This window comes from Vicia villosa, linkage group LG5 (assembly GCF_029867415.1).
Source record: "Vicia villosa cultivar HV-30 ecotype Madison, WI linkage group LG5, Vvil1.0, whole genome shotgun sequence".
NCBI lineage: Eukaryota > Viridiplantae > Streptophyta > Magnoliopsida > Fabales > Fabaceae > Vicia > Vicia villosa.
This window is the reverse complement of record NC_081184.1, coordinates 111,571,173-111,597,611: the sequence shown is the minus strand read 5'-3', so window position 1 is coordinate 111,597,611 and position 26,439 is coordinate 111,571,173. Positions and strand designations below refer to the sequence as shown.

The 26,439-nt window shown below is 36.7% G+C and overlaps 1 protein-coding gene across 1 annotated transcript; it reads right to left on the bottom strand.

Annotated features, from left to right (window-relative positions):
* Positions 1-23,096: 23,096 nt before the first annotated feature.
* On the bottom strand, positions 23,097-26,211 carry LOC131607052 (transcription factor MYB83-like). The gene is made up of 2 exons (XM_058879101.1): positions 25,906-26,211; positions 23,097-24,042 (listed from the first exon to the last, which is right to left on the bottom strand). Exons 1-2 carry the CDS (start codon positions 26,181-26,183, stop codon positions 23,295-23,297), a joined length of 1,026 nt encoding a protein of 341 aa, XP_058735084.1. The 5' UTR covers positions 26,184-26,211; the 3' UTR covers positions 23,097-23,294.
* Between the last annotated feature and the right edge of the window lie 228 nt (positions 26,212-26,439).

Below are 26,439 nucleotides of genomic sequence, written 5' to 3'. Positions count from 1 at the left end.
CACGATCTGTCTCTTTTCCCAATTTTCAAAATTTTCATGTAAACTCTCAGTCCACTCACGTTAACTATATAAGTAAACCTAAAAGTTCTAAATTGTTCTCACACTCCTCTCACTCACACCCGCTATAATATTTGATTTTAATTAAAATAACACTTTTATTTTATTAAATAAGAATTTCACTAATAATTATTTAAATAAAAACTAAATTATAATTTAAATAATTAAATAATAATATTATATTTATATGCCTAATTCCTCTAATTATTTTTAAATAATTAAAATATTTAATTATTTCTAATAACTTAAATAATTCTATTTATTTCACTCTCAAATACTTTTTTATTTGTATCATTAACTAAATTACCAAAATATCCCTAATTCTCCTCAATATCCCTAATTCTATTTATTCTCTTAACACCATCTTCTGGTGTAAGCTTCTCAAGCTTCTTTGTAGGACATCGATTCAACAAGTGCGTGGCTGTAGAGACCGCTTCTCCCCATAGTTCCTTCGGTAGATTTTTACCACTTAACATGCTTCAAATCATGTTCATAATTGAGTGATTTTTTCTCTTGACAATACCATTTTGCTGTGGCGTATAGGGTGGTACAACCTCACGCACTATACCCTCATCATCACAATACTTCTCAAACGCAACCGAGGTATACTCACCTCCATCATCCATTTTGAGAATCTTCAACTTGTGACCACATTGCCTCTCTGCCATGGACTTAAACCTCTTGAATACATCAAACACCTCATCCTTTCTCTTGATGATATAAGTCCACAACTTCCTACTAAAATCGTCAATGAACGTGACAAAATATCTATTGCCACCGAATGTGCCTACTTGCATTGGCCCACAAACGTCAGAGGGCATCACCTCAAGATGTGATTTAGTCCTATGACCCGCATCCATGATAAAGCTCCATTTGTGTTGCTTTCCCTTCACACATTCTTCACACAACTCAGTTGGAATGTTAATATGTGGCTGCCCGGTAACCATACCATCTTGTTGCAACGCTTTGAGATCACGAAAATTCAAGTGACCGGGACGATAGTACCATAACCACTCCTCTCTACTTGCAGTTGTAGCTAAGCACCTATGCTCCAATACTTTCAGCTCAACTTTGAAAGTCCTATTGGAAGCCATAGGAGCCTTTAGGATCAACACACCACTATCATCGACAACTCGCAAGATCTTATCTTCCAAACGTATATTGTAACCTTTCTCAAGTAATTGGACAATACTCAAAAGATTAAATTTAATACTCGGAATATATAGCACACCTTTGATCATAGAATGTCTACCATTCTTCTTTCCGATCAACACATCACCGACACCTTCCGCCATGAGAATGGAATCGTCTACAAACTTCACCTTATTTTTTGCCACTTGATTGATTTGCACAAACCAATATTTCCTCCCCTTCACATGCGTTGAAAAATCGGAGTCCAAATACCACTCGTCGCTGCCTTGGGTTCCATCTCGAACTGAAATCATCACATTTTGTTCCGAGCCCAAGTATGCCCTATTTTCTGCACTACTGCAGCTGCTGTCCCGTGACTTGCAGCTGTTGTCCAGCACCTCTGTCATGCCTCCAAACTCCTCGATAATCATCATTAAGAGTGTGGCTTCATCATCCACCTCTTGCCTTGCAACCTTGGCTTCACCCCCCTTAGATTCCTACTGTTTAGCACCACACTTTGCTTGGAAATGCCCAAGTTTCTTACATTTCCAGCATTGTATTTTGCTCATACCTCTCGATTTTCCACCTTTCGCGTTGCTCCGATCACCATTACCATTGGAGTTGCTGCTCACACCCTTTTGTCCCTTCGAATTTTGAAAATCATTACCACCTTGCTTCCCTTTCGAAGGCCATTTTCCTTTTGAACCTTTACTCTTTTCATTAAAACGAGCTTGCAAAGCTATCTCCGCCTTTGCCTTATCACTTCCTCTCTTGTCCATTCTTTGTTCATGTGCCTCAAAGAACTTTGAAGCTCATCCTTGCTCAATGACGCAAGATCCTTCAACTCTTCAATAGCCACTACAATGTTGTCGAATCTTGACGTTAAAAAACGTAAGATTTTTTACACAACATTCTGCTCTAGAATAGTTTCTCCACACGACTTAATTTGATTCACCAAACGCGTAATGCATATCACATAATTGTTGATTGTTTCCTTCTCTTCCATTTGCGTTAACTCGAATTGCCTCTTGTGAGCTTGTAACCTCAAAACCTTCGCCTTCGCAGCCCCAACATATGCTTTCTCCAGAATTACCCAAGCTTGCCTCGCGGACTCGCAATCATCGACCTTTTCGAAGTTATCACCATCGAAACAAGAGTGTATCAAGAAGAGAGCTTTGTAATCTTTCATCTTCTCTTCCTTGAAGGTGGCTTGATGTGCAGCTGTGGGTTCAGCCCCAAGTGGTGTGACACCATTGTTGATGATATCGAGAATTTCTTGATATCCAAACAAGACTTTCATTTGCTTCGACCACTTATCATAATTCTTCGAATCAAGAATCAGTAAATTGGTAGGGATTCGATCATTGGTACTCATTGTTGCAGCGGAATCAGATCATAACCAGTGCTCTTGATGCCAAATGTTAGAACATACAAATTAAATTAAGGTTTATCAATGGAGAAAATGAACAATTGAAGAAGATGAAAATTAAAGAAGTTGAAAGAGAGAATAAGAGAAAGAGAGTAATTGAGGGTGAGTGGACAAATTGGCATTAACAAAACATAGGAGTAGTGAGCCCCTTATATACTACAAGTTACAAAATGATTGGAACTAACAAAACAGCCAAAACAGAAAATCAAATACAGCTCAGCTTCAATGTAACCGGTTACGGAAAATAGCGTAACCGGTTAAGCTACTATTGTTGCACCCCAAAATTTGCCCACATATTTATTTCTAACTGGCCTAGGTCTTGCATTCATCTACATCATTCCACTATGTGGTCACCTAACACTTTGCATTCATTCTTCAAATAAACATCTGAAGCATGGGATCTAGAGTTTCACAATGTTCTGAGTTTTATATTGCATTGATAAACAAAGATTTTCAGTTATCATGGGTCAAGGTGTTCTGTATGCTAGGGATTGTCAGATAAATCTTAAAGGTTGGGCCTTATGATCATCAGAGATTTTTGTTAAGAAATTGGGTTTATTCATCATTTGAGTGGTGTTATTCATTGGGCTTCATGGATTAACTATCATTCATTATATGAGCTTGATTCATTTAGTCACTCGGGTATCCATTCATTCATTGTGGATTTTTATGCTAGAATTTGATATGAAACATAGTGGAATTTATGGATCATTTCGAGGTGAAGGACGTTTGTTACTATTAGTCAAAATCAACCATAAAAGAAGTACATAAAGTGGGAAAATGTTTGAAAACTCAAATGGTGGATCAAATATAGGATGGAAGGAAACGAAGTGTTATCTCATTCTACTTCCAAAAAGCCCTACACTTCATGGCCAAACCCAGTTACATGTTATCATCCTATCACGACATCAATACCACTAAACACCATGGGGATTACCATTCAATTCACCATCCAACCAATGTTCCGAAGCAGAACTGGAAATTCACATACACTTCATTATATTTCCTAAATCATTCCATACAAAAACCAAAACTCATTCAAGATTACAAATATTCAAGGGTCTCCATTCAATTACATCAAAACCATATCCGTTACAAAAAAAGCAAAACTACAAAAATTATACAAACCATTTCTTCACCCAAATAGTCCAGATTAAATGTTCATTACAAAACTTCAACAAAAAAAAGAGAACATAAACTAATCCCTAAACCTATTCCCGACTCTATTACTTCAAGCTTCCTTCACTTTGGAAAGTGATAAGCGCCGGCATTCTTCTGCTGCCCATGGTACTTACGAGCATGCATCCACCACTTGATTATATTGTTGCTTCTGATGGAGGAATGGCATCAATACTACCTGCTGCATATACTGCATCTAGACATAATTCCTCAGCACTACCAACAATATCCTTGCATAATACATATACCACACGTCATTAGTTCACCATTCAGCCATAAGTAAACCTGCATTCAAACCTTCACAACAAAGAGGCCAAACAACACTGCACATTAAACTCAGCATTAACACATATTCTTTCTCAAAAAAAACTAACTCAATCTCAGCCCTCTATCCATATAACTGAACTTCTCCTAACACTATAACAGAAACAGTTACAAACTAACTATAACTAACTCAGTTTTCACCCCTAACTAACTTTCTAACAGTTAGTGACAGAACTTCTAACAACCTTTAAACAAAAAATCAGGTTCTCAGAGTTATAACAGGATCAGAATCATAACTGCCTCATAACTAATTTCCTATCAACCATCATAACAAACTCTAACAGAAAATTAACCACCAAACAAAATCAGTTACAACCTTCCTAACAGAATTCTAACTGAATCAAAACAGAAATATCAAAGTCAGAACTAACCTTTAGGTTCAAGCTTCTTCACTTCTATATAACAGCTTCATCATCACAGCTTCAAGGGGACCATTCACCATCCACCACCATTCATCTTCTTCACAGAATCTCCATCCATTTCACCTTCATCATCATCTTCAGCGTCATCTCTACACTTTTCCCTCCACCATTTCCATCTTCATCTTCATTATTCTTTGGCTTCCTTTCTTCACTCCATCTTGCTTTTCAACCATCTTCTTCCTCTCCATTCTTCAATCTTCTCCACCCAATCACCACTCCTTCATCATATCTTCATCTCCATCATCAATCATTACCCCCATCACTTTCTGCAAATCACCAAATCATCATCACCGAATAACCTTCATTCTACTTCTTCAAAAAACCTGAAACTGAATCGAAATTGAAGCAATCATCACTCAAAAACAACAACATTCAATTTCATACGCAACAGCGGCTCCGAACGATTCGCGCAGAGAAAAGAAGGAAATGAAAAAGAATAATCTGAAAACATAGAGAAGGCTTCACCTTGAAGTCGATCCTCTCTTCAATCTTCATCACAATTCGGTTCTTTAATCAATCGTAACATCATAACCGCCAATCCGTGAGTCTCCAATTGAGAATTCCCTATCGATCTTCAAAGCCATTGAATCGCTCTTCATCTTCGCGTCACTGACGCATCTGCAAAGGCAACACGAATTGGAGGGAAGAGGAGATCGGAACTTGAATCAGAGCAAAGGCAAGAGGCGGATGCGATTGTGTAATTCACGGTGGTGTTTGGTTTCGGCGGCGACGGAGGGAAGAGTATCGAGGCCGCCGCTGTGTCTTGTTCGCGAGAGGAGAAGGAGAATGCAAAAGGTCACAAAGAGGTAAACCCTAATCCCCTTTTCAATTGTTATTTTTCTTTTTTTAATATTTTTTTATTTTAGTTTAATTCAATTAATTCCCTTTCAGTTGAATAACGTAATCTGATATAATTGGTGCTGGATCAAGAAAAACAAACTCCATGGGCCAATAAACGCTATTCGCACACTCCCTTAGGCCCATGCTTTCTCAACAACAGAAAATCTGTGAACTAAAAAAATAAATCACCATTGGGCCAGTTCTGGATGGCCCTGCGCCCAGTTTACTGATTGCACCATCATCTTTAGTTTTCACCCCCCTGATCACATATCTTTCTTGTTAGAATATAGGTATTGACATAGTTTTTTGGTTATTAAATTTCTTTTGATAAAACATGTAAGATCATAATTTTCTCATTAGATTTTTAGGTAATAACAATAGTTAGAATCATAATTTTTGTTTGATTTTTAGGTATTAAAAAATGACATAGAAAACAATAAAATTGTTAGTTTTAGGATTAATAGATTTTCTTAACATACTTAGGCTTGAATTAGAAATACCCCTTGACAAAAAAATCATAAAAATAGTAGTGTTTTTTAGACTAATTTTTTGTACTAATTTTTGAATGACTTCTTGTATTTCTTTTGTACCATTTCCATATTATTTTCGTATAAATGCTGTGTGATTTTGTTGCTTGATTTTAGCCATATTTTTGGCCCATGTTGTTAATACCATTTGTATGCTCCTCTTAGAATATATCCCATTAGTATGTTAACATTAGATGTAGATTTAGACTTGTAAATGACAATTAGATTAGAAAATAGGTTAGTCTCCTTTGTTCATTTTTTTTTCTTCTTCAACTCTAAAATACTTAATAAAAAAACCTGACAAAGATCATACTGTGACTTTTCTGATGTGTAGTGAGAAGGAAATGATTGGGGCGTAGGCCCCGATGTACGTTCTTTCTCACATAGTAGAAAAGAAATGATTGGGGTGTAGGCCCCGATGTACGTTCTTTTCTACTAAACGGAAAAGAAATGATTGGAATGTAGATTTCGATGTATTTCTTATCCGTTATTTAGAGAAACGATTGTGGTGTAGACCTCGATGTGAATTCTCTAAATATTCAAAAGACTCCTTTTCTTGGTATGATCTAAATCACAAATAAATTCCCTTAAAAAAATACCCAACCAAAAACACTCAAAATGCTTAATAAAGGCTCGAATTAAAACAAAGTAACGAAGTGGTGCGAAACCTTGTATTGGGTTTTGTTCATCATGTAGTTACATAAAAAACACAAACCCAAGTTCATTCTTTTGCCTTGTTAGGCGCCTAAGAACAAGTTAAGTCCTTTCCAAAAGTAGGCGTATAAGTCTCCAAAGGTCGAGCATCGTGGATTGTGACCTTAACCGCTGTTCAACTAAAAAACACAAAACAAATGGAAATTATGGAGCCGAACTACGGTCGCTCTGATTCCTTGTAAGGGATACGTAGGCATTGGGTCGCGGGGCCTAAGCGAGCACACTTGTAAATAATTCCTTCTTTTCCCCGTATTTCTTTTGCATGCACTCGCATTTAGGTTTTAGACATAGTTTACACCCTTTAGATAGAAACAAACATAGGTGGATACCATCGAGTACGATGGGCGTGAGGGGTGCTAGCACCTTCCCCTTGCGTAACCGACTCCCGTACCCTGTTCTCTGGTCGAAAGACCTTGTTCTTATTCTGAGTTAGGTTTCCTGATATTCCTTTCCCTTATGGGATAAATATATTAGTGGCGACTATGATTCCATTTTTCGCGGTAGCGACAGCTGGCGACTCTGCTGGGGATGTTGCTAGACCTATTGCTGGTCCATTCCTAGCGAGTCGATCCTAGCCTTTGTTTGTTTCTTTTACTGGGTGTTTGCTTGTTTTATATCTATACCTTGTATATATGTTTGCATGTTTATTTTTCTGCTTGCATATCAGGTTTATTTCTGTTTGCACATCATGCATATGGATTATATTCTGTGTTCCTTGGGGTCTTCTGTTCTGTTTTGCAGGTTGGGTGGGATGTTTTATGAGGTAAAAGGCCCAATACCCAGGCCAGAGTGACACATAGGATACCTAGGATAGAGTGGATAGTCATGACGCCGATGAGATGTCAGGTCTTGTCTAGTGCGATCATGAGACCCACGCCCAGTCGAGGTTCAAATGGGGTATCATCGTTGGCATGTAGATGCAACAATGGTGATATCTCAGGAGGACTGATAACGCTGGTTGCCATTTTGACCTACCCTGACCTAGATTCACCTGTGAGTGGGGAGGGATATACATGACAGGTACCGTTGGTGACTATTCAGTTCCGTTGGTGACTATTATTTCTCCTGGTATTCAAAAAGGTGTCGGACCTTTGATCTTGTGACATTTGACCTACTGAGGCTTCACATCAATTATTCAGAGGATTTTACAGTGGTTAATAAGATTATATGGACCTTGATCCCATGCTTTTGCATTGCATAACATCATTACTGTATCCACTTCATTTGTGGGGGAGTCTAAAGTCTATTTCCAAAAAAGGAGGAAACAAAAAAGAAAGTAGAAAAACAAAAAAAAAGAAAAGAGAAAAGATACTATATGCAACAAAAAAAAAAGAATAAAAGAGAAACAAAGTTGATGAAATGACTTTAGGATCCCTTAGAAATGAAACATGCATTCACACTATCATGCATTTCATGGTTCTATCAGAAGCTTATGGGGGCCCTTTTTATTCAGATTTTGACTTCAACAACAAATTGACTTCTCACCGCTACGTGCTCGAAGATTAATGATGGAACAACTCCGTGAGGACTTAACTCAGATGAGGACAGAAATGGGGATTAACCTGAATCAGTGTATGGAGGCTATTCAAGCCCTTGCTTTTAGACACGAAGAGTTGAGACAGGTTCTTCAGAGACCAGATGCAAATGTTAATCTCAACACAGGAGAAGGTCTTGTGAATCAGAATGTCAGAAATACTGTTGAGATTCCAATTCCTGTTAAGGAGACTTCGCATCATGAGAATAATTCAGAGTTTGAAGCCTTCAGGTTCCCGATTGACGAGTTTGAAAAAAGGTTCCACCTCCTGGATGAAAGGTTGAAGGCCATGGAAGGTCGTGACTCCATTGATTTAGATGCTGCTGGTTTGTGCCTAGTTCCTGGTATTAAGATTCCTGCTAAGTTCAAAGTCCCCAACTTCGAGAAGTACAAGGGTACCACGTGTCCGATAGCTCATGTCAAGGCATTTTGCAACAAAATGGCTCCTTATGCTGAGAATGACAAGCTGTTAATGCATTTTTTTCAGGATAGCCTCAGTGGCACATCTCTTGAGTGGTATAATCAACTCGAAAGAACCGATGCCCAAACTTGGAAAGAACTAGCAGAAGCCTTTGTCAAGCGCTACAAGCACAACAGTAACATGGCTCCGACCAGAATGCAACTCCAAGCTTTGACTCAGAAAACTGACGAATCGTTCAGAGAATATGCCCGAAGATGGAGAGAATTAGCTGCTAAAGTTCAACCTCCACTCTTAGAGAAAGAGCTCATGGATATGTTCAAGGATGTGATGGAAAGTCCGTACTACCAATGTTTGGCTGCATGTAAAGCCTCTGATTTTGCAGAATTGGTTCTCGTCGGAGAACGAATGGAGCATGGTATTAGGAATGGTAATGTCCAAGTTTTTGGTACTCCTTCTGAATTCCATAAGCAAATGAATGAAGAGACCAATGCAGTTTCTGATTATGAAGAGGAATCTCCTGATTATTCTCCTGATCATATCTCTTGTCATGAAGCAGTGGCAGTAACTCTTGTTCAGGATGACCCACAAATTTGTGTTGCAACTCTCAATCAGCCTCCCACTCAGTTTGTTCAACAGAAGCTTATCCCAAAGGATCAATCAGGTCAGTATGTGCCACAAAGGCGGAATTATCAACACAATCGTCACCTACAAGGTAGACAGAGGCATAGAAGGCCAAAAAGAGTGTATGATCCCATTCCTATGACAAATGATAAGCTGCTTTCTCACTTGATCAATCTTTCCTTGGTAGAACCAAAGCAACCAAAGCAACCGAAGCCTGTTCGTTTCCCGTATCATGAGGGATTTGACCCTGATGTTAGTTGTGGCTACCATGCTGGGGCACCTGGCCATTCGATTGAAGATTGTCAACCATTCAAAGACAAGGTTCAAGACTTGATTGATTCCAAGGCTATCACTTTCATACCCGAGGGCCAAGATTGAAGTTCTCCGTTGACTCAGTGGATCTTCTGAAGCAATAAGTTCTCCTCAACTATGGCAATCATCATTTCATTTCCGTATTCTCATTTCAGTACTTCCTATTTTGTGAAAGGCTATTTCCTTGTTTGAACTGGTTGGTATGATAATAATAAAAGCACCCCAAATTCTCGAGCAACTCTGTCAGAATCTTTTCAAAAAAAGGGAAATCAAGAATGTTTTGTAGAAGCATCTCTCATTCTCAAGGTTCTTATGCTCAGTTGTATCCGTGGAGATTGGTGTTTTAGTTGGTGTTTGAGCTCTCTTTGCAACAAGTAGTCTCTCTAAATTTGGTAACCACGCAAGGTTCCTCCATGTTTGATGGCAAATATTTCTTCAACGAATATGCTTGGGGCTCCCGCACGAGGGATAAGCAAGACGTACTCTTATCTTGAGCATTGCCTCACTCGCATCGCTCAAATCCCTAAAGTAAAAAAAAGTAAAAAGAAAATAATAATTACAACTCTTGGGTGACTTCGTTGAAATTCCCTTTTGAAGTAATCTGAAGTTTTTGGAAGGAACTGCAGAAAGTATTCAAGATCAATAAGTCCATACGGAGTCAAGTCTCCTCAATAATGGTCATCCATTTGGTTCTCTACTGCATTTTCATTTGTAATCTTTCTTTGTTTGTTTAAGAATTGCTAGCATGTAAAATTTTGTTAATTTTTGAATGAAAATCGTAATACATTGTTATGTTTGTCTTGAAGTAATCCATTCGTTTTCACTCAAAAAAAAAAGGTTTTTGGCATTACGATACCAACTTTACTTATATCTTGCTTAGGCAACGAGCGGAGGGAGAATGATGAAAGAAAAAAAATGCAAAATCCCTAATTGTGTGTTTTTGAATAAAACCCTACTGATGATGTACAGGCATTGTTTCAAATCCCCAAACACCGGAGATATAAGGGAGATAGACCCTCGTCAACCCCTTTGAGCCTTGAAGTAGGAGTTTCTTTTCTGATCAGAAAAAACCCTTATTTTTAACCCTGGGGCAGGGTAGTGTTCATTTAACTTGATCGAGTGTTCAAAACTCACCAAATGATATACATTCAAGGATACAACAATGGTTATCCTTCCAAAGGTTGAGGAAAATCAAAAATCGTGATGGTTATCCTTCATCTATCAAGATAACAAAAGATGACGATACCACAATGGTAATCTCCTTCGTCAACCATGGAATGAGGCAGTCGAAATCACTTCCAATGAATCAAAGACAATGTGAGGTCACACGATTTGTTCAAAAAAAAGGGGCAAGCAAAAAAAAATGAATGAAAAGAAAAATGATGAAAGAAAGATATAGCCATAAAAAGAAAAATGATGATGAAAATAAAGCAAGGACAAAGTCGTGTGACAATAAATCAAAAGAATAAAAGGTGGGCGACTGCCACGTCCAAAAAATCTCATTGATTCCTCAACCGTTTCAAAAATTCCTGGTGAGGGACGAGCACTCATGTTGAGATTAACTGAACTTAGGAGTGGAGAACATCACGAAGGGGGTGGGCACCAAATGATTTTGAGCCTAAAAATCCTTTGTTTCAAAAAACCATGAACCCGGCCAAGTTACAACCCTTAAAAGTCCTAATTGAAGTAGGGTTTATTTCGAAAACGCACTCCAATGAGATAGTGTTTACTGACTCCCAATGAAGCTTAACGCATATCTATGTTGGTATCGTATGCTCGCTTTATCTTTCATTCACAAGAGGTTGCAACCTCATTTCATAAAAAGTTTGTTTAAACTTCAAGACTAACATAGGCTTTGCATTAGGATTGTCATTCTTATAATTAACATTCTTTTGCATAAAAAACATATGCTTAAACACCAAGGAAGTTTCCATGATGAGAACCCATGAAGAGCTTGAATGTGTCAAAGTAAGAAAACTTGAAGACTCCGTTGAGCATGAGCAATTTATGTTTCTTTGATTGGTTACCTTGAGGGAAAGGGTTGAAGGCTCCATTGAGCATGATAAATTTGCTTTCATAGTTTGGTCGACTTCAAGGGAAGTAAACTCGAGAACTCTGATAAGATGTACATAATCAGGGGCAATCACGACGAGGAATCTCTCTCGTGAGTTCAGCCTATCTGGGGCAATTAATTCGAGGTTTAACCTCTCAAATTCAACCAATCAGGGGCAATCAAGTCGAAGTGTGATCTCTCCAATCCACTTAATCTGGGGCAATCCAATCGAGGAATCTCTCTCAAAATCCAGTCAACCTAGGGCATAATCTTTTGGTCTGTATTAAAGAACCGTCATCACAAAGTTAAGAAGTATCATGATACTCTTCCCCAGCAAGTTACTCTCTCCCCAAGCATAGGAGTTTATTTCTCCTAGAAAAGTCTCTCCCCGAGCATAGGAGTTTATGTCTCCTGAGAATTCATTCTCCCTCCGAGGATAGGAGTTTATTCCTCCTAGGAGTGTTCCAATCATCCCAGAAAGGGTTCCTTATCCGGATTTCTAATCCCCACCATTGTGAGTTGAGGGAATCTCCTCAAGCTAAAAATTCTTCGAGCTATGGCACATGGTGAGAAGTCAGAAATTATTCTTCAAGTCAACAATCAGAAGTAGATCCTGCAAGTTAAAGTCCAATGTCTATTGGCATCTCCACAGAGTTCTTAACACTAAGGGGATTCTCCCTGATGTTTACCTCTCCCGAGGTCAAAAAAGGAAATTCAATGGAATATTCCTCAAAGGGACCCCAATGATTTTGCTTCTTTATCACAAGAATGCCTTTATTTGGCACTTTGCATATAGTTTCATTGCATTCACATTGCATCTACAAAAATGCGTAGCATTCCCATGAATATGGAGCATTACGCCATTGAAAAATTCAAACATGCATCAATGCATAAGCCGAGTTTGTGGGTGCTCCAAAAGCACAAAGTAATATTTCCCAGAAGAAGTTTCTAGGGTGGATTGGATACGGTCTTTCTCCGCCAAGATCATTGCATCTACGGTTATTTCCCGTTTGTCAAGTTCAATCGTTTGGATAACCCATACTTTGTGTGTGGCAATTCGAATGATTGTCACTCTTGAAGAGTTACACCCCGCCTTTGGCCTGTGGGATTCATGTAGCTCTTGCATTCCGCAAGTATCTATGTTTCCCTGCAAACCCATGTTTAATAATATCCCCAAAAGAGTCTGGTCATTACTAGTCTTCTTGCAGTCAAGTCCAATGATTATTGGCATCCCTTTCAAGTCCCGTGGTTATGGGCATCCTTCGGTCAGGTCTAATATTGTTTAGTTCTCCCCGTTCAAGTCCGGTGGTTATCGGCATACCCCTTCAGATCTAATGAGATTCCAACCGTCGAGTTGTGAGTCCTTTGTTTTCCGACCTAGAGTCGTGAGTTTCCGACCTTTTGTCGTGAAGATTCCAACCGTCGAGTTGTGAGTCCTTTGTTTTCCGACCTAGAGTCGTGAGTTTCCGACCTTTTGTCATGAAGATTCCAGCCATCGAGTTGTGAGTCCTTTGTTTTCCGACCTCGAGTCGTGAGTTTCCGACTTTTTGTCGTGAAGATTCCAACCGTCGAGTTGTGAGTCCTTTGTTGTCCAACCGTTGATTTGAGAGTTCTGAGATTCCAACCGTTGAGTTGTGAGTTTTGGGGTTTCCGACCTCGAGTCGTGAGTCTTTCAATCTTTGAGTTGTGAATTCTGAGTTTCCGACTTTTGGTCGTGAGTGTCCTAACCTTCGAGTTGTGGACGTTTGTCGTATACTCCCCAAAAAGTGTTCTGGCAAACTAATCTTTTGCACCTGCCTATTATAGGCATCACAAGGTTTTTTCTTTCCTTCGAGGAAATCCCACGGGAATATTACAGTTACTTGCTGAAGCTTGTTAAGTGGAGGCATTCAAAAAGAAAAAAGAAATGATACAAACATCCGCCACCTGGAGCGCAAATTTTCTGGTACTTTGGTATTTAATCTTCTTCTACCTCGAATGTTCGAAAGGCTAACGCCAATCTCACCTTCAGGTTTAAGACGATTAAATAGGGGCAGCTGTTGCACCCCAAAATTTGCCCACATATTTATTTCTAACTGGCCTAGGTCTTGCATTCATCTACATCATTCCACTATGTGGTCACCTAACACTTTGCATTCATTCTTCAAATAAACATCTGAAGCATGGGATCTAGAGTTTCACAATGTTCTGAGTTTTATATTGCATTGATAAACAAAGATTTTCAGTTATCATGGGTCAAGGTGTTCTGTATGCTAGGGATTGTCAGATAAATCTTAAAGGTTGGGCCTTATGATCATCAGAGATTTTTGTTAAGAAATTGGGTTTATTCATCATTTGAGTGGTGTTATTCATTGGGCTTCATGGATTAACTATCATTCATTATATGAGCTTGATTCATTTAGTCACTCGGGTATCCATTCATTCATTGTGGATTTTTATGCTAGAATTTGATATGAAACATAGTGGAATTTATGGATCATTTCGAGGTGAAGGACGTTTGTTACTATTAGTCAAAATCAACCATAAAAGAAGTACATAAAGTGGGAAAATGTTTGAAAACTCAAATGGTGGATCAAATATAGGATGGAAGGAAACGAAGTGTTATCTCATTCTACTTCCAAAAAGCCCTACACTTCATGGCCAAACCCAGTTACATGTTATCATCCTATCACGACATCAATACCACTAAACACCATGGGGATTACCATTCAATTCACCATCCAACCAATGTTCCGAAGCAGAACTGGAAATTCACATACACTTCATTATATTTCCTAAATCATTCCATACAAAAACCAAAACTCATTCAAGATTACAAATATTCAAGGGTCTCCATTCAATTACATCAAAACCATATCCGTTACAAAAAAAGCAAAACTACAAAAATTATACAAACCATTTCTTCACCCAAATAGTCCAGATTAAATGTTCATTACAAAACTTCAACAAAAAAAAGAGAACATAAACTAATCCCTAAACCTATTCCCGACTCTATTACTTCAAGCTTCCTTCACTTTGGAAAGTGATAAGCGCCGGCATTCTTCTGCTGCCCATGGTACTTACGAGCATGCATCCACCACTTGATTATATTGTTGCTTCTGATGGAGGAATGGCATCAATACTACCTGCTGCATATACTGCATCTAGACATAATTCCTCAGCACTACCAACAATATCCTTGCATAATACATATACCACACGTCATTAGTTCACCATTCAGCCATAAGTAAACCTGCATTCAAACCTTCACAACAAAGAGGCCAAACAACACTGCACATTAAACTCAGCATTAACACATATTCTTTCTCAAAAAAAACTAACTCAATCTCAGCCCTCTATCCATATAACTGAACTTCTCCTAACACTATAACAGAAACAGTTACAAACTAACTATAACTAACTCAGTTTTCACCCCTAACTAACTTTCTAACAGTTAGTGACAGAACTTCTAACAACCTTTAAACAAAAAATCAGGTTCTCAGAGTTATAACAGGATCAGAATCATAACTGCCTCATAACTAATTTCCTATCAACCATCATAACAAACTCTAACAGAAAATTAACCACCAAACAAAATCAGTTACAACCTTCCTAACAGAATTCTAACTGAATCAAAACAGAAATATCAAAGTCAGAACTAACCTTTAGGTTCAAGCTTCTTCACTTCTATATAACAGCTTCATCATCACAGCTTCAAGGGGACCATTCACCATCCACCACCATTCATCTTCTTCACAGAATCTCCATCCATTTCACCTTCATCATCATCTTCAGCGTCATCTCTACACTTTTCCCTCCACCATTTCCATCTTCATCTTCATTATTCTTTGGCTTCCTTTCTTCACTCCATCTTGCTTTTCAACCATCTTCTTCCTCTCCATTCTTCAATCTTCTCCACCCAATCACCACTCCTTCATCATATCTTCATCTCCATCGTCAATCATTACCCCCATCACTTTCTGCAAATCACCAAATCATCATCACCGAATAACCTTCATTCTACTTCTTCAAAAAACCTGAAACTGAATCGAAATTGAAGCAATCATCACTCAAAAACAACAACATTCAATTTCATACGCAACAGCGGCTCCGAACGATTCGCGCAGAGAAAAGAAGGAAATGAAAAAGAATAATCTGAAAACATAGAGAAGGCTTCACCTTGAAGTCGATCCTCTCTTCAATCTTCATCACAATTCGGTTCTTTAATCAATCGTAACATCATAACCGCCAATCCGTGAGTCTCCAATTGAGAATTCCCTATCGATCTTCAAAGCCATTGAATCGCTCTTCATCTTCGCGTCACTGACGCATCTGCAAAGGCAACACGAATTGGAGGGAAGAGGAGATCGGAACTTGAATCAGAGCAAAGGCAAGAGGCGGATGCGATTGTGTAATTCACGGTGGTGTTTGGTTTCGGCGGCGACGGAGGGAAGAGTATCGAGGCCGCCGCTGTGTCTTGTTCGCGAGAGGAGAAGGAGAATGCAAAAGGTCACAAAGAGGTAAACCCTAATCCCCTTTTCAATTGTTATTTTTCTTTTTTTAATATTTTTTTATTTTAGTTTAATTCAATTAATTCCCTTTCAGTTGAATAACGTAATCTGATATAATTGGTGCTGGATCAAGAAAAACAAACTCCATGGGCCAATAAACGCTATTCGCACACTCCCTTAGGCCCATGCTTTCTCAACAACAGAAAATCTGTGAACTAAAAAAATAAATCACCATTGGGCCAGTTCTGGATGGCCCTGCGCCCAGTTTACTGATTGCACCATCATCTTTAGTTTTCACCCCCCTGATCACATATCTTTCTTGTTAGAATATAGGTATTGACATAGTTTTTTGGTTATTAAATTTCTTTTGATAAAACATGTAAGATCATAATTTTCTCATTAGATTTTTAGGTAATAACAATAGTTAGAATCATAATTTTTGTTTGATTTTTAGGTATTAAAAAATGACATAGAAAACAATAAAATTGTTAGTTTTAGGATTAATAGATTTTCTTAACATACTTAGGCTTGAATTAGAAATACCCCTTGACAAAAAAATCATAAAAATAGTAGTGTTTTTTAGACTAATTTTTTGTACTAATTTTTGAATGACTTCTTGTATTTCTTTTGTACCATTTCCATATTATTTTCGTATAAATGCTGTGTGATTTTGTTGCTTGATTTTAGCCATATTTTTGGCCCATGTTGTTAATACCATTTGTATGCTCCTCTTAGAATATATCCCATTAGTATGTTAACATTAGATGTAGATTTAGACTTGTAAATGACAATTAGATTAGAAAATAGGTTAGTCTCCTTTGTTCATTTTTTTTTCTTCTTCAACTCTAAAATACTTAATAAAAAAACCTGACAAAGATCATACTGTGACTTTTCTGATGTGTAGTGAGAAGGAAATGATTGGGGCGTAGGCCCCGATGTACGTTCTTTCTCACATAGTAGAAAAGAAATGATTGGGGTGTAGGCCCCGATGTACGTTCTTTTCTACTAAACGGAAAAGAAATGATTGGAATGTAGATTTCGATGTATTTCTTATCCGTTATTTAGAGAAACGATTGTGGTGTAGACCTCGATGTGAATTCTCTAAATATTCAAAAGACTCCTTTTCTTGGTATGATCTAAATCACAAATAAATTCCCTTAAAAAAATACCCAACCAAAAACACTCAAAATGCTTAATAAAGGCTCGAATTAAAACAAAGTAACGAAGTGGTGCGAAACCTTGTATTGGGTTTTGTTCATCATGTAGTTACATAAAAAACACAAACCCAAGTTCATTCTTTTGCCTTGTTAGGCGCCTAAGAACAAGTTAAGTCCTTTCCAAAAGTAGGCGTATAAGTCTCCAAAGGTCGAGCATCGTGGATTGTGACCTTAACCGCTGTTCAACTAAAAAACACAAAACAAATGGAAATTATGGAGCCGAACTACGGTCGCTCTGATTCCTTGTAAGGGATACGTAGGCATTGGGTCGCGGGGCCTAAGCGAGCACACTTGTAAATAATTCCTTCTTTTCCCCGTATTTCTTTTGCATGCACTCGCATTTAGGTTTTAGACATAGTTTACACCCTTTAGATAGAAACAAACATAGGTGGATACCATCGAGTACGATGGGCGTGAGGGGTGCTAGCACCTTCCCCTTGCGTAACCGACTCCCGTACCCTGTTCTCTGGTCGAAAGACCTTGTTCTTATTCTGAGTTAGGTTTCCTGATATTCCTTTCCCTTATGGGATAAATATATTAGTGGCGACTCTGATTCCATTTTTCGCGGTAGCGACAACTATAATAGCACTTTTGTTTCTGTTATCGGGCTTGTAACCGGTTACGGTAACCGATTACGCCAACTGAAGTGACAAAAACAGCAGTTTCATAAGAAATTATGGTGCAAGGTTGTTGGTATTAACTTATGTGAAAGCTCAAGTTGTTGATAGTAAAAATCTCAAGAGGAATCTCTTTAGGACTAGAGTATATCGCATAGTTTAAGTCGGACCAGAATAATCTCTGGTGTTATCTCTCTTATCCTATCTCTTTATTTTTCTATTTATTTATATTTTTTGCAGCTTACTCTCTACTTCTACATTCTTGCTAAAATCAATCATTTTCTAAAAATATTTTTAAAACCAAACATCACAATTCACCCCTCCCTTTCTTGTGTTTGGAGTATCTTGTTCAACAAAAGCCACACTAAATGTTCCCTCCTTAGTAGGGAACTCATTGACTAAAATAGACATAATTCCTGATAATGCATAAACACTTATCCAAGCATGCCACCTAATACTAAATCCAAATCTCGTTATCATGCGGTCAAAAAATTCAAATTAATTGAGTCGTAATTCTTTGAAAGTCCACCTTAAACATCTGATATCTTGGCTAAATTTAAGACCTCGTTCAACACTACCAAGTTATCGACAAATTGCATTAAGTTAGTAAAAGTAGAATGGTTAGAGGAGACAATCTTATCCATAACTTGGGGAAGCACCTTGTAAAGGGACCCTGGTAAAGAAATCGTTGAAAAGTCTCAGAGATAAAGATCAGAATCCACCTTAGAGGTAAAGGTAAGGAAATAGGACAAGATACTCTTAGGAAAAACTACACTCAATAAAATCTAATCCAACATCACCCTCTGCATCCCCCTTTAAAAGTGATTAGAATTCCTGAAATAATGTAAAATTGAACTCCTCCTGATATGGGCTCTTATTGCAATCACTGCTAAACATTGTTGCATCCATGTATTATCTTCTTAAGAGACTCCAACAAAAACAATATTGTCTAACATCATCCAATCTAACATTTCCTCAAACTAATGTTGCATAAAAAAAACCTCAGCACCTCCTCCCTAGCACCCTAGACATCTTCAACGATCTCACCCCTAATCTCGAGCGTCGGGATAGAGTTCCTACTATCAGTCATCTTCATACAAGCATGAAAATATTATGTATTTATGTACCCTTCCTTAAGCCACATATATTTATACATCTAAAACATTTTGGAGTCCCCGCTCTTAATACGCGTCCACGAATCTAGAAGTCAACTAATCATAACTAAAACCACTTCTCTAGGTTAATGACTGTCTTCTGCCTAAAGATCCCGCACACCAACCTCATCCACAAGGGTAGCACTAACCAAATATAAGTTGTCAAAGACCTCCTTCTCTAATACTTATATGGGAACATTTAAGTGCCTTCAACTTTTCTTTGAGGATGCAAGTTATCCATACTCCTAGGGCATAAGAACCCCAACTCTGGGGGAGAATCTCCTAGAGGGATTCATTCTTGTGCTAAAAATTAAGGTTTAGGCCCCCATAGAATCATGTAGCACAGTAGAACCACATGCATTGATCGGGGACATATCTAGGAAAGGCTCACTAGGAGGTAGGGACCCACTCCTCCAACCAGCCCTTTAGACACATAAACTCAATTTAAGTACTCATCGCACGAGGGTTCAGATGGTACCCGTGAAACCCCTACCAAGGAGGGGAAGGTCTATCAATGATACAAAATATTGAAATTTGAAAATTTCACACTCTGGGGCATAAGAACCCCAACTCTGGGGGAGAATCTCCTAGAGGGATTCATTCTTGTGCTAAAAATTAAGGTTTAGGCCCCCATAGAATCATGTAGCACAGTAGAACCACATGCATTGATCGGGGACATATCTAGGAAAGGCTCACTAGGAGGTAGGGACCCACTCCTCCAACCAGCCCTTTAGACACATAAACTCAATTTAAGTACTCATCGCACGAGGGTTCAGATGGTACCCGTGAAACCCCTACCAAGGAGGGGAAGGTCTATCAATGATACAAAATATTGAAATTTGAAAATTTCACACGTGATCAAATTTAGGTTGGAACCACAAAAATCCATCTTCTCAGTCGCCAAAAAAACGAGTTGAAATCCCTCAAAGATACCCCCCAACGAGCCTTTCCTGATATACATTGGGACTCTATGTCATTGGAAAAAGAGTAATGGAAGATATGCTATGATATTGACATGATATAGTATCACATAGATTACCTAGCTAATAACTCAGGTTGTAACTAAGAAAACCGTGCAAATCATCATTCAACTTGTTTTTGTATAAAAGCATGAAGCTTGGATAGAAAATTATCTTCAAAACATAAAACTGAAACTGTCATAACTGTTAGAAATGTCAAGCATCTGCACATTAGTGACTTTGTGATGTAGTGTCCCAACTTAAACCTCTTACACCAGGCAATACTTAAAGTGTCATAACTGGTAGAAATTTCAAGCATCTGCAATAAAAACGCATAGATATTGTTAAAAAAACACCACTATTCTGGTGACTTGATGTAGTTGTGCGCAAGCAGCTGCATTTTTTTCACACCATCAACACAATAAATTTCCTTCAAAACTACAGTGTAACTGAGTAACACTAACAGAAAAATGTCGTTGTTTAAGGTAAGGCCGGTTATCATCATTATGCCATCCAATGCTTGCTCCTCTACTCCAACTGATTCATTCATAATATAATACGACATAGAGCATCATTAAATAAGATGGTAAAAAACAACTTAATTAATCGCTTATAGCATAAAAATTCATCATATAAGTGTTTATGCATAAGTTAAAGAATGGAGTGAGGGTAGTACAAACCTGATTAAATCGGTGAATTCAATAAAGAGCTCAAACTGATATTTGAAAAACTCTTCTGATTTATCTTTCAACCTTTCTGTAATCAAATTTGTAAAATAAATAAATGAGAGTTGTATTCTAGAAAACAACTAAAAGATAAAAATTGAAACTGTTAGGGTAAATAAGTTACCTCGGGTTGGAATAAAAGGAATGATGAATTGTGAAGAGTTGGTGGAAATGAGATGTGAGAGAGTGGTGGAGAAGACGTTTGGTCTGTAACCAACGGTACTGCTACACTTGTGAATGAATTCCAACTCCTTCAACAAAAGAAAACCAGTTAGAATTGAAAATGGTGCATAGCATAAACATAGCAGTAGTAAAGGAAAGGAAGAAAGGAACAAACTTTGCACTCGTGAGGGGAGAGGAGGTTGGGGATGAAGATGTGTGGGTGTTGTCGAATTTGCTTCTCTAAAGAGAGCGTTAGGAGAAGAGAAAGAAAATGGTGTTGATTTTTTCATTGGAGGTGTTGATGGCCATAAATAGGATGGAGAATGCAGAAAAGAGAACACGGGTTGGGGCACCGATCTGAAGTCGCCGGCGGAGAGTTGCTACGGATCTGCATGTTAGATAGTAGATGAGTAGAGAAAGAGATAGAGAGAATAGTTTAGGGTTCACAAAACAGATCTGAAACGTATTGGACCAAAGGGTGTTATGGACGAAAAGTAGATTAACTCAAGTTGGACCAATGAGAATGTAACACTTGTTGAAAAAGGTGAAAATTTTATGTTTTATTTAGTTGATTACGAAAATGTCATTTTTCCTTTGTAAATGCAATTTGTGCAAGGGACAAATTGGTCAGTTTGACCAATGGGTTAGTAAATGTTAGATAGTAATGTAACACTTGTTGAAAAAGATGAAAATTTTGTGTTTTATTTAGTTGATTACGAAAATTTCATTTTTCTTTTGTAAATACAATTTGTGCAAGTGACAAATTGGTCCGTTTAACCAATGAATTAGTAAATGTTAGATAATAGATAGTTGAGCTAGCTTATCCACCTATATTTCTTTACTATTTCATTTTCAATTTTAGTTTATGAATTTATGTGTAAGTTATCTTCATCATTGTAATGTATTGAGAGACACATGCATGTTAGTTATTGCATGGGACGTCAATATTGAACTATAAAATCACTCCCCCCTTTCCTATCTCCTTCCCTTCAAAATCCAACTTGTCAACTTCAAATTAAGTTGCGTTAAATTTACTTCATGATAACTATTCGATACTCATTTGCAAATTTCTCATTGCACTCATTATTTGACACATGACAATCATGTTTAGGTATCTTTTAAGTTGAAAATCAAACCTTGAGTTATAATTACTCTTCAAATTCAACCATTAGTTTAAACTAACTTTCATATACTAGTATTATATCCATATATTTTTATCAATAACTAACATATTTATATAGAATATACATGTGATAAAATTCTCAATAAATTAAAAAAAAATTATAATCCAATTAAGCATCCATTAAACCTCACATGATTCATTCATCACAAACTATGGATGGTGGACATTTTTGTATGGTTAATTAGTTATGCCCTCCATGTTAAATTCTAAGAGCAGAATCATTATACTTTGCATTATATGATCTTAAATTCTTAATGGCATTCAATTTAAATAGTAATACACAAACTAACCACTATAAAAGTAGTTCACCAGCCCATTCCATATAATAGTTTCTTTAGTAATTTATTTTTGTAACAAAAAATAATAATTAAGTGCTTAAGAAATTCAAGATAATTTAAGCTATAGGTTTCATTCGACTAGTAATTTTCTTTTCTTTTGACTTGTTGTAATCTCCTTTGGTAATCGGTTTGTGAACTTTTGTTCCTATTCAATATATTTTGATTAAAAAAAAAATTGTTTTTCAACTCAGTTGGCATAGATCAATATTACTATGTTGATAAAATAGGCCTGATTTATCGGACATGTCTGTTTTACCCACAATTTTTTATTGGATGGACTAATATTTTAGACCCGCACTCCTTAATGTGTCCGTCCCGCCCTAAATTTTTTGGACTTATGCGGGCGCGGACATTAACATAAAAATTGGCATTTTAGGCTTCAAATATGCAATGCATGCAAGCCCGCCTCGCTCTGCTCTCACTTTTTTGTCGGGCAGAGCAAGGTTTTAGGTCCACACCCTCAATTATGTCCGCCCGCTCCATTTTTTGCGTGTTCTTGCGGGCGGACCTAAACGGAACTGACATGTCTGTTTGTCACACCTAGGCGCCATCATCAGAATTTGAATTCTGATTGTTCACAATTGTGTACGTGAGTGAGTTTCTGATGGTTATTATCATTTGGAGAAGAAAAAAATGCATTATTTTTAACTACAATTGTATTGTATATATATCATATATGGGATACAAATTGACAAATTTGCAAAGAATAATTACAATATCATCAATTCAAATATACATTGATTGACTTTTATTTCAACCCTATACCTTGTTAATCAGTAAAATTTACTCCCTATATACTGTATAACAGCAAAAATACAAATATATAACCCTGCAGTGTAAAAATGAAGAAAAAAAATGAAAACCACTTTGTTGAATCTTGAATATTCAGTTTGAAAAATCAAGAAATGGAAAAGATGAAACATCTTTCATCAAATCCTCCAAGTCCCAATCTCCCACAGATAAATCTCCATGAAATAAATTCTCCACCTCATCTTCACCTCTATTTTGATTATCACTTCTCTTACTAACATTAACAATGTTGTTAATGTTATCAAAGTTATAGCTACTATTGTTATAAGTATCTTCTCCATTGAATGCAATGTTCTTCTCCATTTTTATAGTATGTTCATCATAAGTGATAGTGCTGTTAACACTCTCTAGAGGAGGAACATTGTAGATTCCAATCTCATCTTCTCTTTCTGCACCATTGATATTTACACTCCCAAACACTTTTTCTAAATAAAAAGTGCTTTTGCTGTCATGGTTATTCTGCGAGAAATATGAACCCGTATTATTATTATTATTATTATTGTTGTTGTTATTGAAGAATCCGCCGCCGGAAGAAGCTGAGATGATGGTATTGAAGACTGTGTTTTGCATGGAAGGTGGTGAGGAAGTATTGAACATAGGCATAAAATGGTTGTGATCAATATGTTGTTGGTCTTGCGTTGATGATGTTATGAAACCTCCCATGTTATGATGATCTTTGTTAGCGTCGTACGAGGATTCGTCGCTTGGGTTTGGCGAGGTGTTGGACGACATGTTCTTGAGTCTTTTCTTTATCGTCGAGTTCCAGAAGTTCTTGATTTCGTTGTCTGTTCTTCCTGGTAAGCGCGCCGCTATTTGAGACCATCTTTAAAAATGAAACAAAATTTAATATGTTTGCTTAAATTTGTGTCATTTTTGTGTAACTAAAAAAGAATGCATGCTTTGCATGGAAGTTAGTTATTTTATATTATTTTGAAGGATTTATGTAATATGGAGTGTCTTCAACTCGAAGTAGAAATAAAGAGGAATCAGAGTGGCTATATTTGTTGTTTTCAGTTGTACTTTTGTCTTCTACAAGGAGCTGTTTTAATATGCATATGTTAGTAATATTGTTATTATATTTGATGCATGTTGTTGTGCATGTATTTTTTAAACTTTGAGTTAGTTGTGTTATCTTAGACTTATTGGGAAGACTTAAATTTTTATACCCAAAGACTTATATCAAATCTGTTACAAAATTGTTGCCTTCTTTTTTTTTTTTTAAGTAAACAAGATGATATTAATCGGAGAACTAAGAGTTCTCAAACCTGTTTACAAAAGAGCGGCACATGACTGACACAAAATTGTTGTCTTCTCTAAATTATGTCTTGGACTTTTTAATATAATTTTTTGAAAAATACTATGAAAACTCTCTTTTCAAGTAATAATTTTAACATGTTGTTAGATGAAACTTATATAAACTCTAGTTTTTAAAATAAGTCCTACATAAAGTGGTGAGATTCAAATGATATTCATTGAACTTGGATCTTTTATATCCACAAAAAAGAAATATGGTGTTCTTGTGGAAAATTGATAGCATTAATTTTAGAAATATTTTAAATTATTATAAATATTATATAGGTTTGCTCCACTTTATTTTTTAATATAATATGTTTGGTATTATTTTTGGAGGAGACAAAATTAATTTTTAAAATGCAAATTTTATTTAAACATATTTAAATTCGAATATAGTTGATTTTGTCTCTAGATTCTAACTTTAAGCTTTTAATTTGCTTCTAGAATTGATTGTCAACCTCAAATTTAAATTTCAACTCAACTTTACATAAAGATATATAAATATAAACTATTTTACAATCAACATATTCTTGACTAAAATCATTTTTTAAAAAATAACCAAACATACACTAGACTACACTCTTAACATTCCAATGGATAGCTAAATATTGGGAGGAAAATCAATTCTCACATATGTCGATAATTCAGCCTACCTATTGTTTATATTCATACACCATGCTGATTAGTTTTAGATGCGTGTATTGGGAAAAACTCATGTTACATATTGGTTAAACATAGAAAGTGGTTTTATACGGATCAATTAGATCAAACTGTCTAATTCTATCATGATATCATGAGCCTATCGATTCAGGTCATCCACCATTTATCTGCACACCAAAAGTGAGGCCTATTGAAAAAATCAAATCTCACATGTCGATAATTCGGACGACTCGTTATTTATATTCATGTATTAAAGCCAATAGCAACGAACATGTGTATTAGAAAAAACTCAAATCGCGCATTGATTAAAGATAGAAACTCGGTTTTATTTTTTATGAATTAGACAAAATTTAATTCTAATAATAAAGAATATATATAACTTTTATTATGGTGTTGAATAAGACACAAATTCTTTTTATTTATTTTCAAACATTAATCATTCATCTATATTAGTAGTTTAGTACTATACCACTTTCACTTTATCAGATAAAGATGAAAACTACTGCTAGAAGGAGCAAATGTATGTTAAACATGTCTGGTATATATATGCTAAATACTTGGATATACATGACATAATACATGTGCAATAGTGGTTGAGCTAGTACTTAAAAATCATAAAAAAAAGTTCAAAAAACATCAAGAAAATGTGAATAATAATGCATATATGGAACAAAATTTGGTAATGAGATAAAAACAAAAACAAAAAAAAGAGTTAGAGAAAAGTTAAAATGACCTGTTTCCAAGAAGAGAATGCAAATGGATGATAAGTTCTTCTTCTTGTGGTGAAAATGCACCACGTTTAAGATCAGGTCTCAAGTAATTAATCCATCTTAGCCTACAACTCTTTCCACATCTCTGCAATCCAGCATTTCTAGCAACATCACTCCAACAACCTTGTCCACTGTTCAACATATAATTCATAAGTTTCTCATCTTCCTCAGGTGACCACAACCCTTTTCTAAGCTTATTGTTTGTGTTATTTTTCCCAGATGCAGCTTCTGGTTTCCTCATTGCACTACTAGCTCTTCCTCTTGATGTAGAGATCATAAGAGAAGGATTTATAGAGAGAGAAAGTTATATATGTGTATATATATAATTTAAAGAATTAATTAAAGAAGCTTCATAGGGTGGGAATGATGATGATAATGATGATGGTGATGGTTGTGGGGTTTGCTTACAAATTAGGGAAGAGTAGTGATGAGAGAAAGAGAAAGAGGAGTTGGTTGGTTGATCAATGAGTCTAGTTGAAAAAAGAAAACGGTTTGGA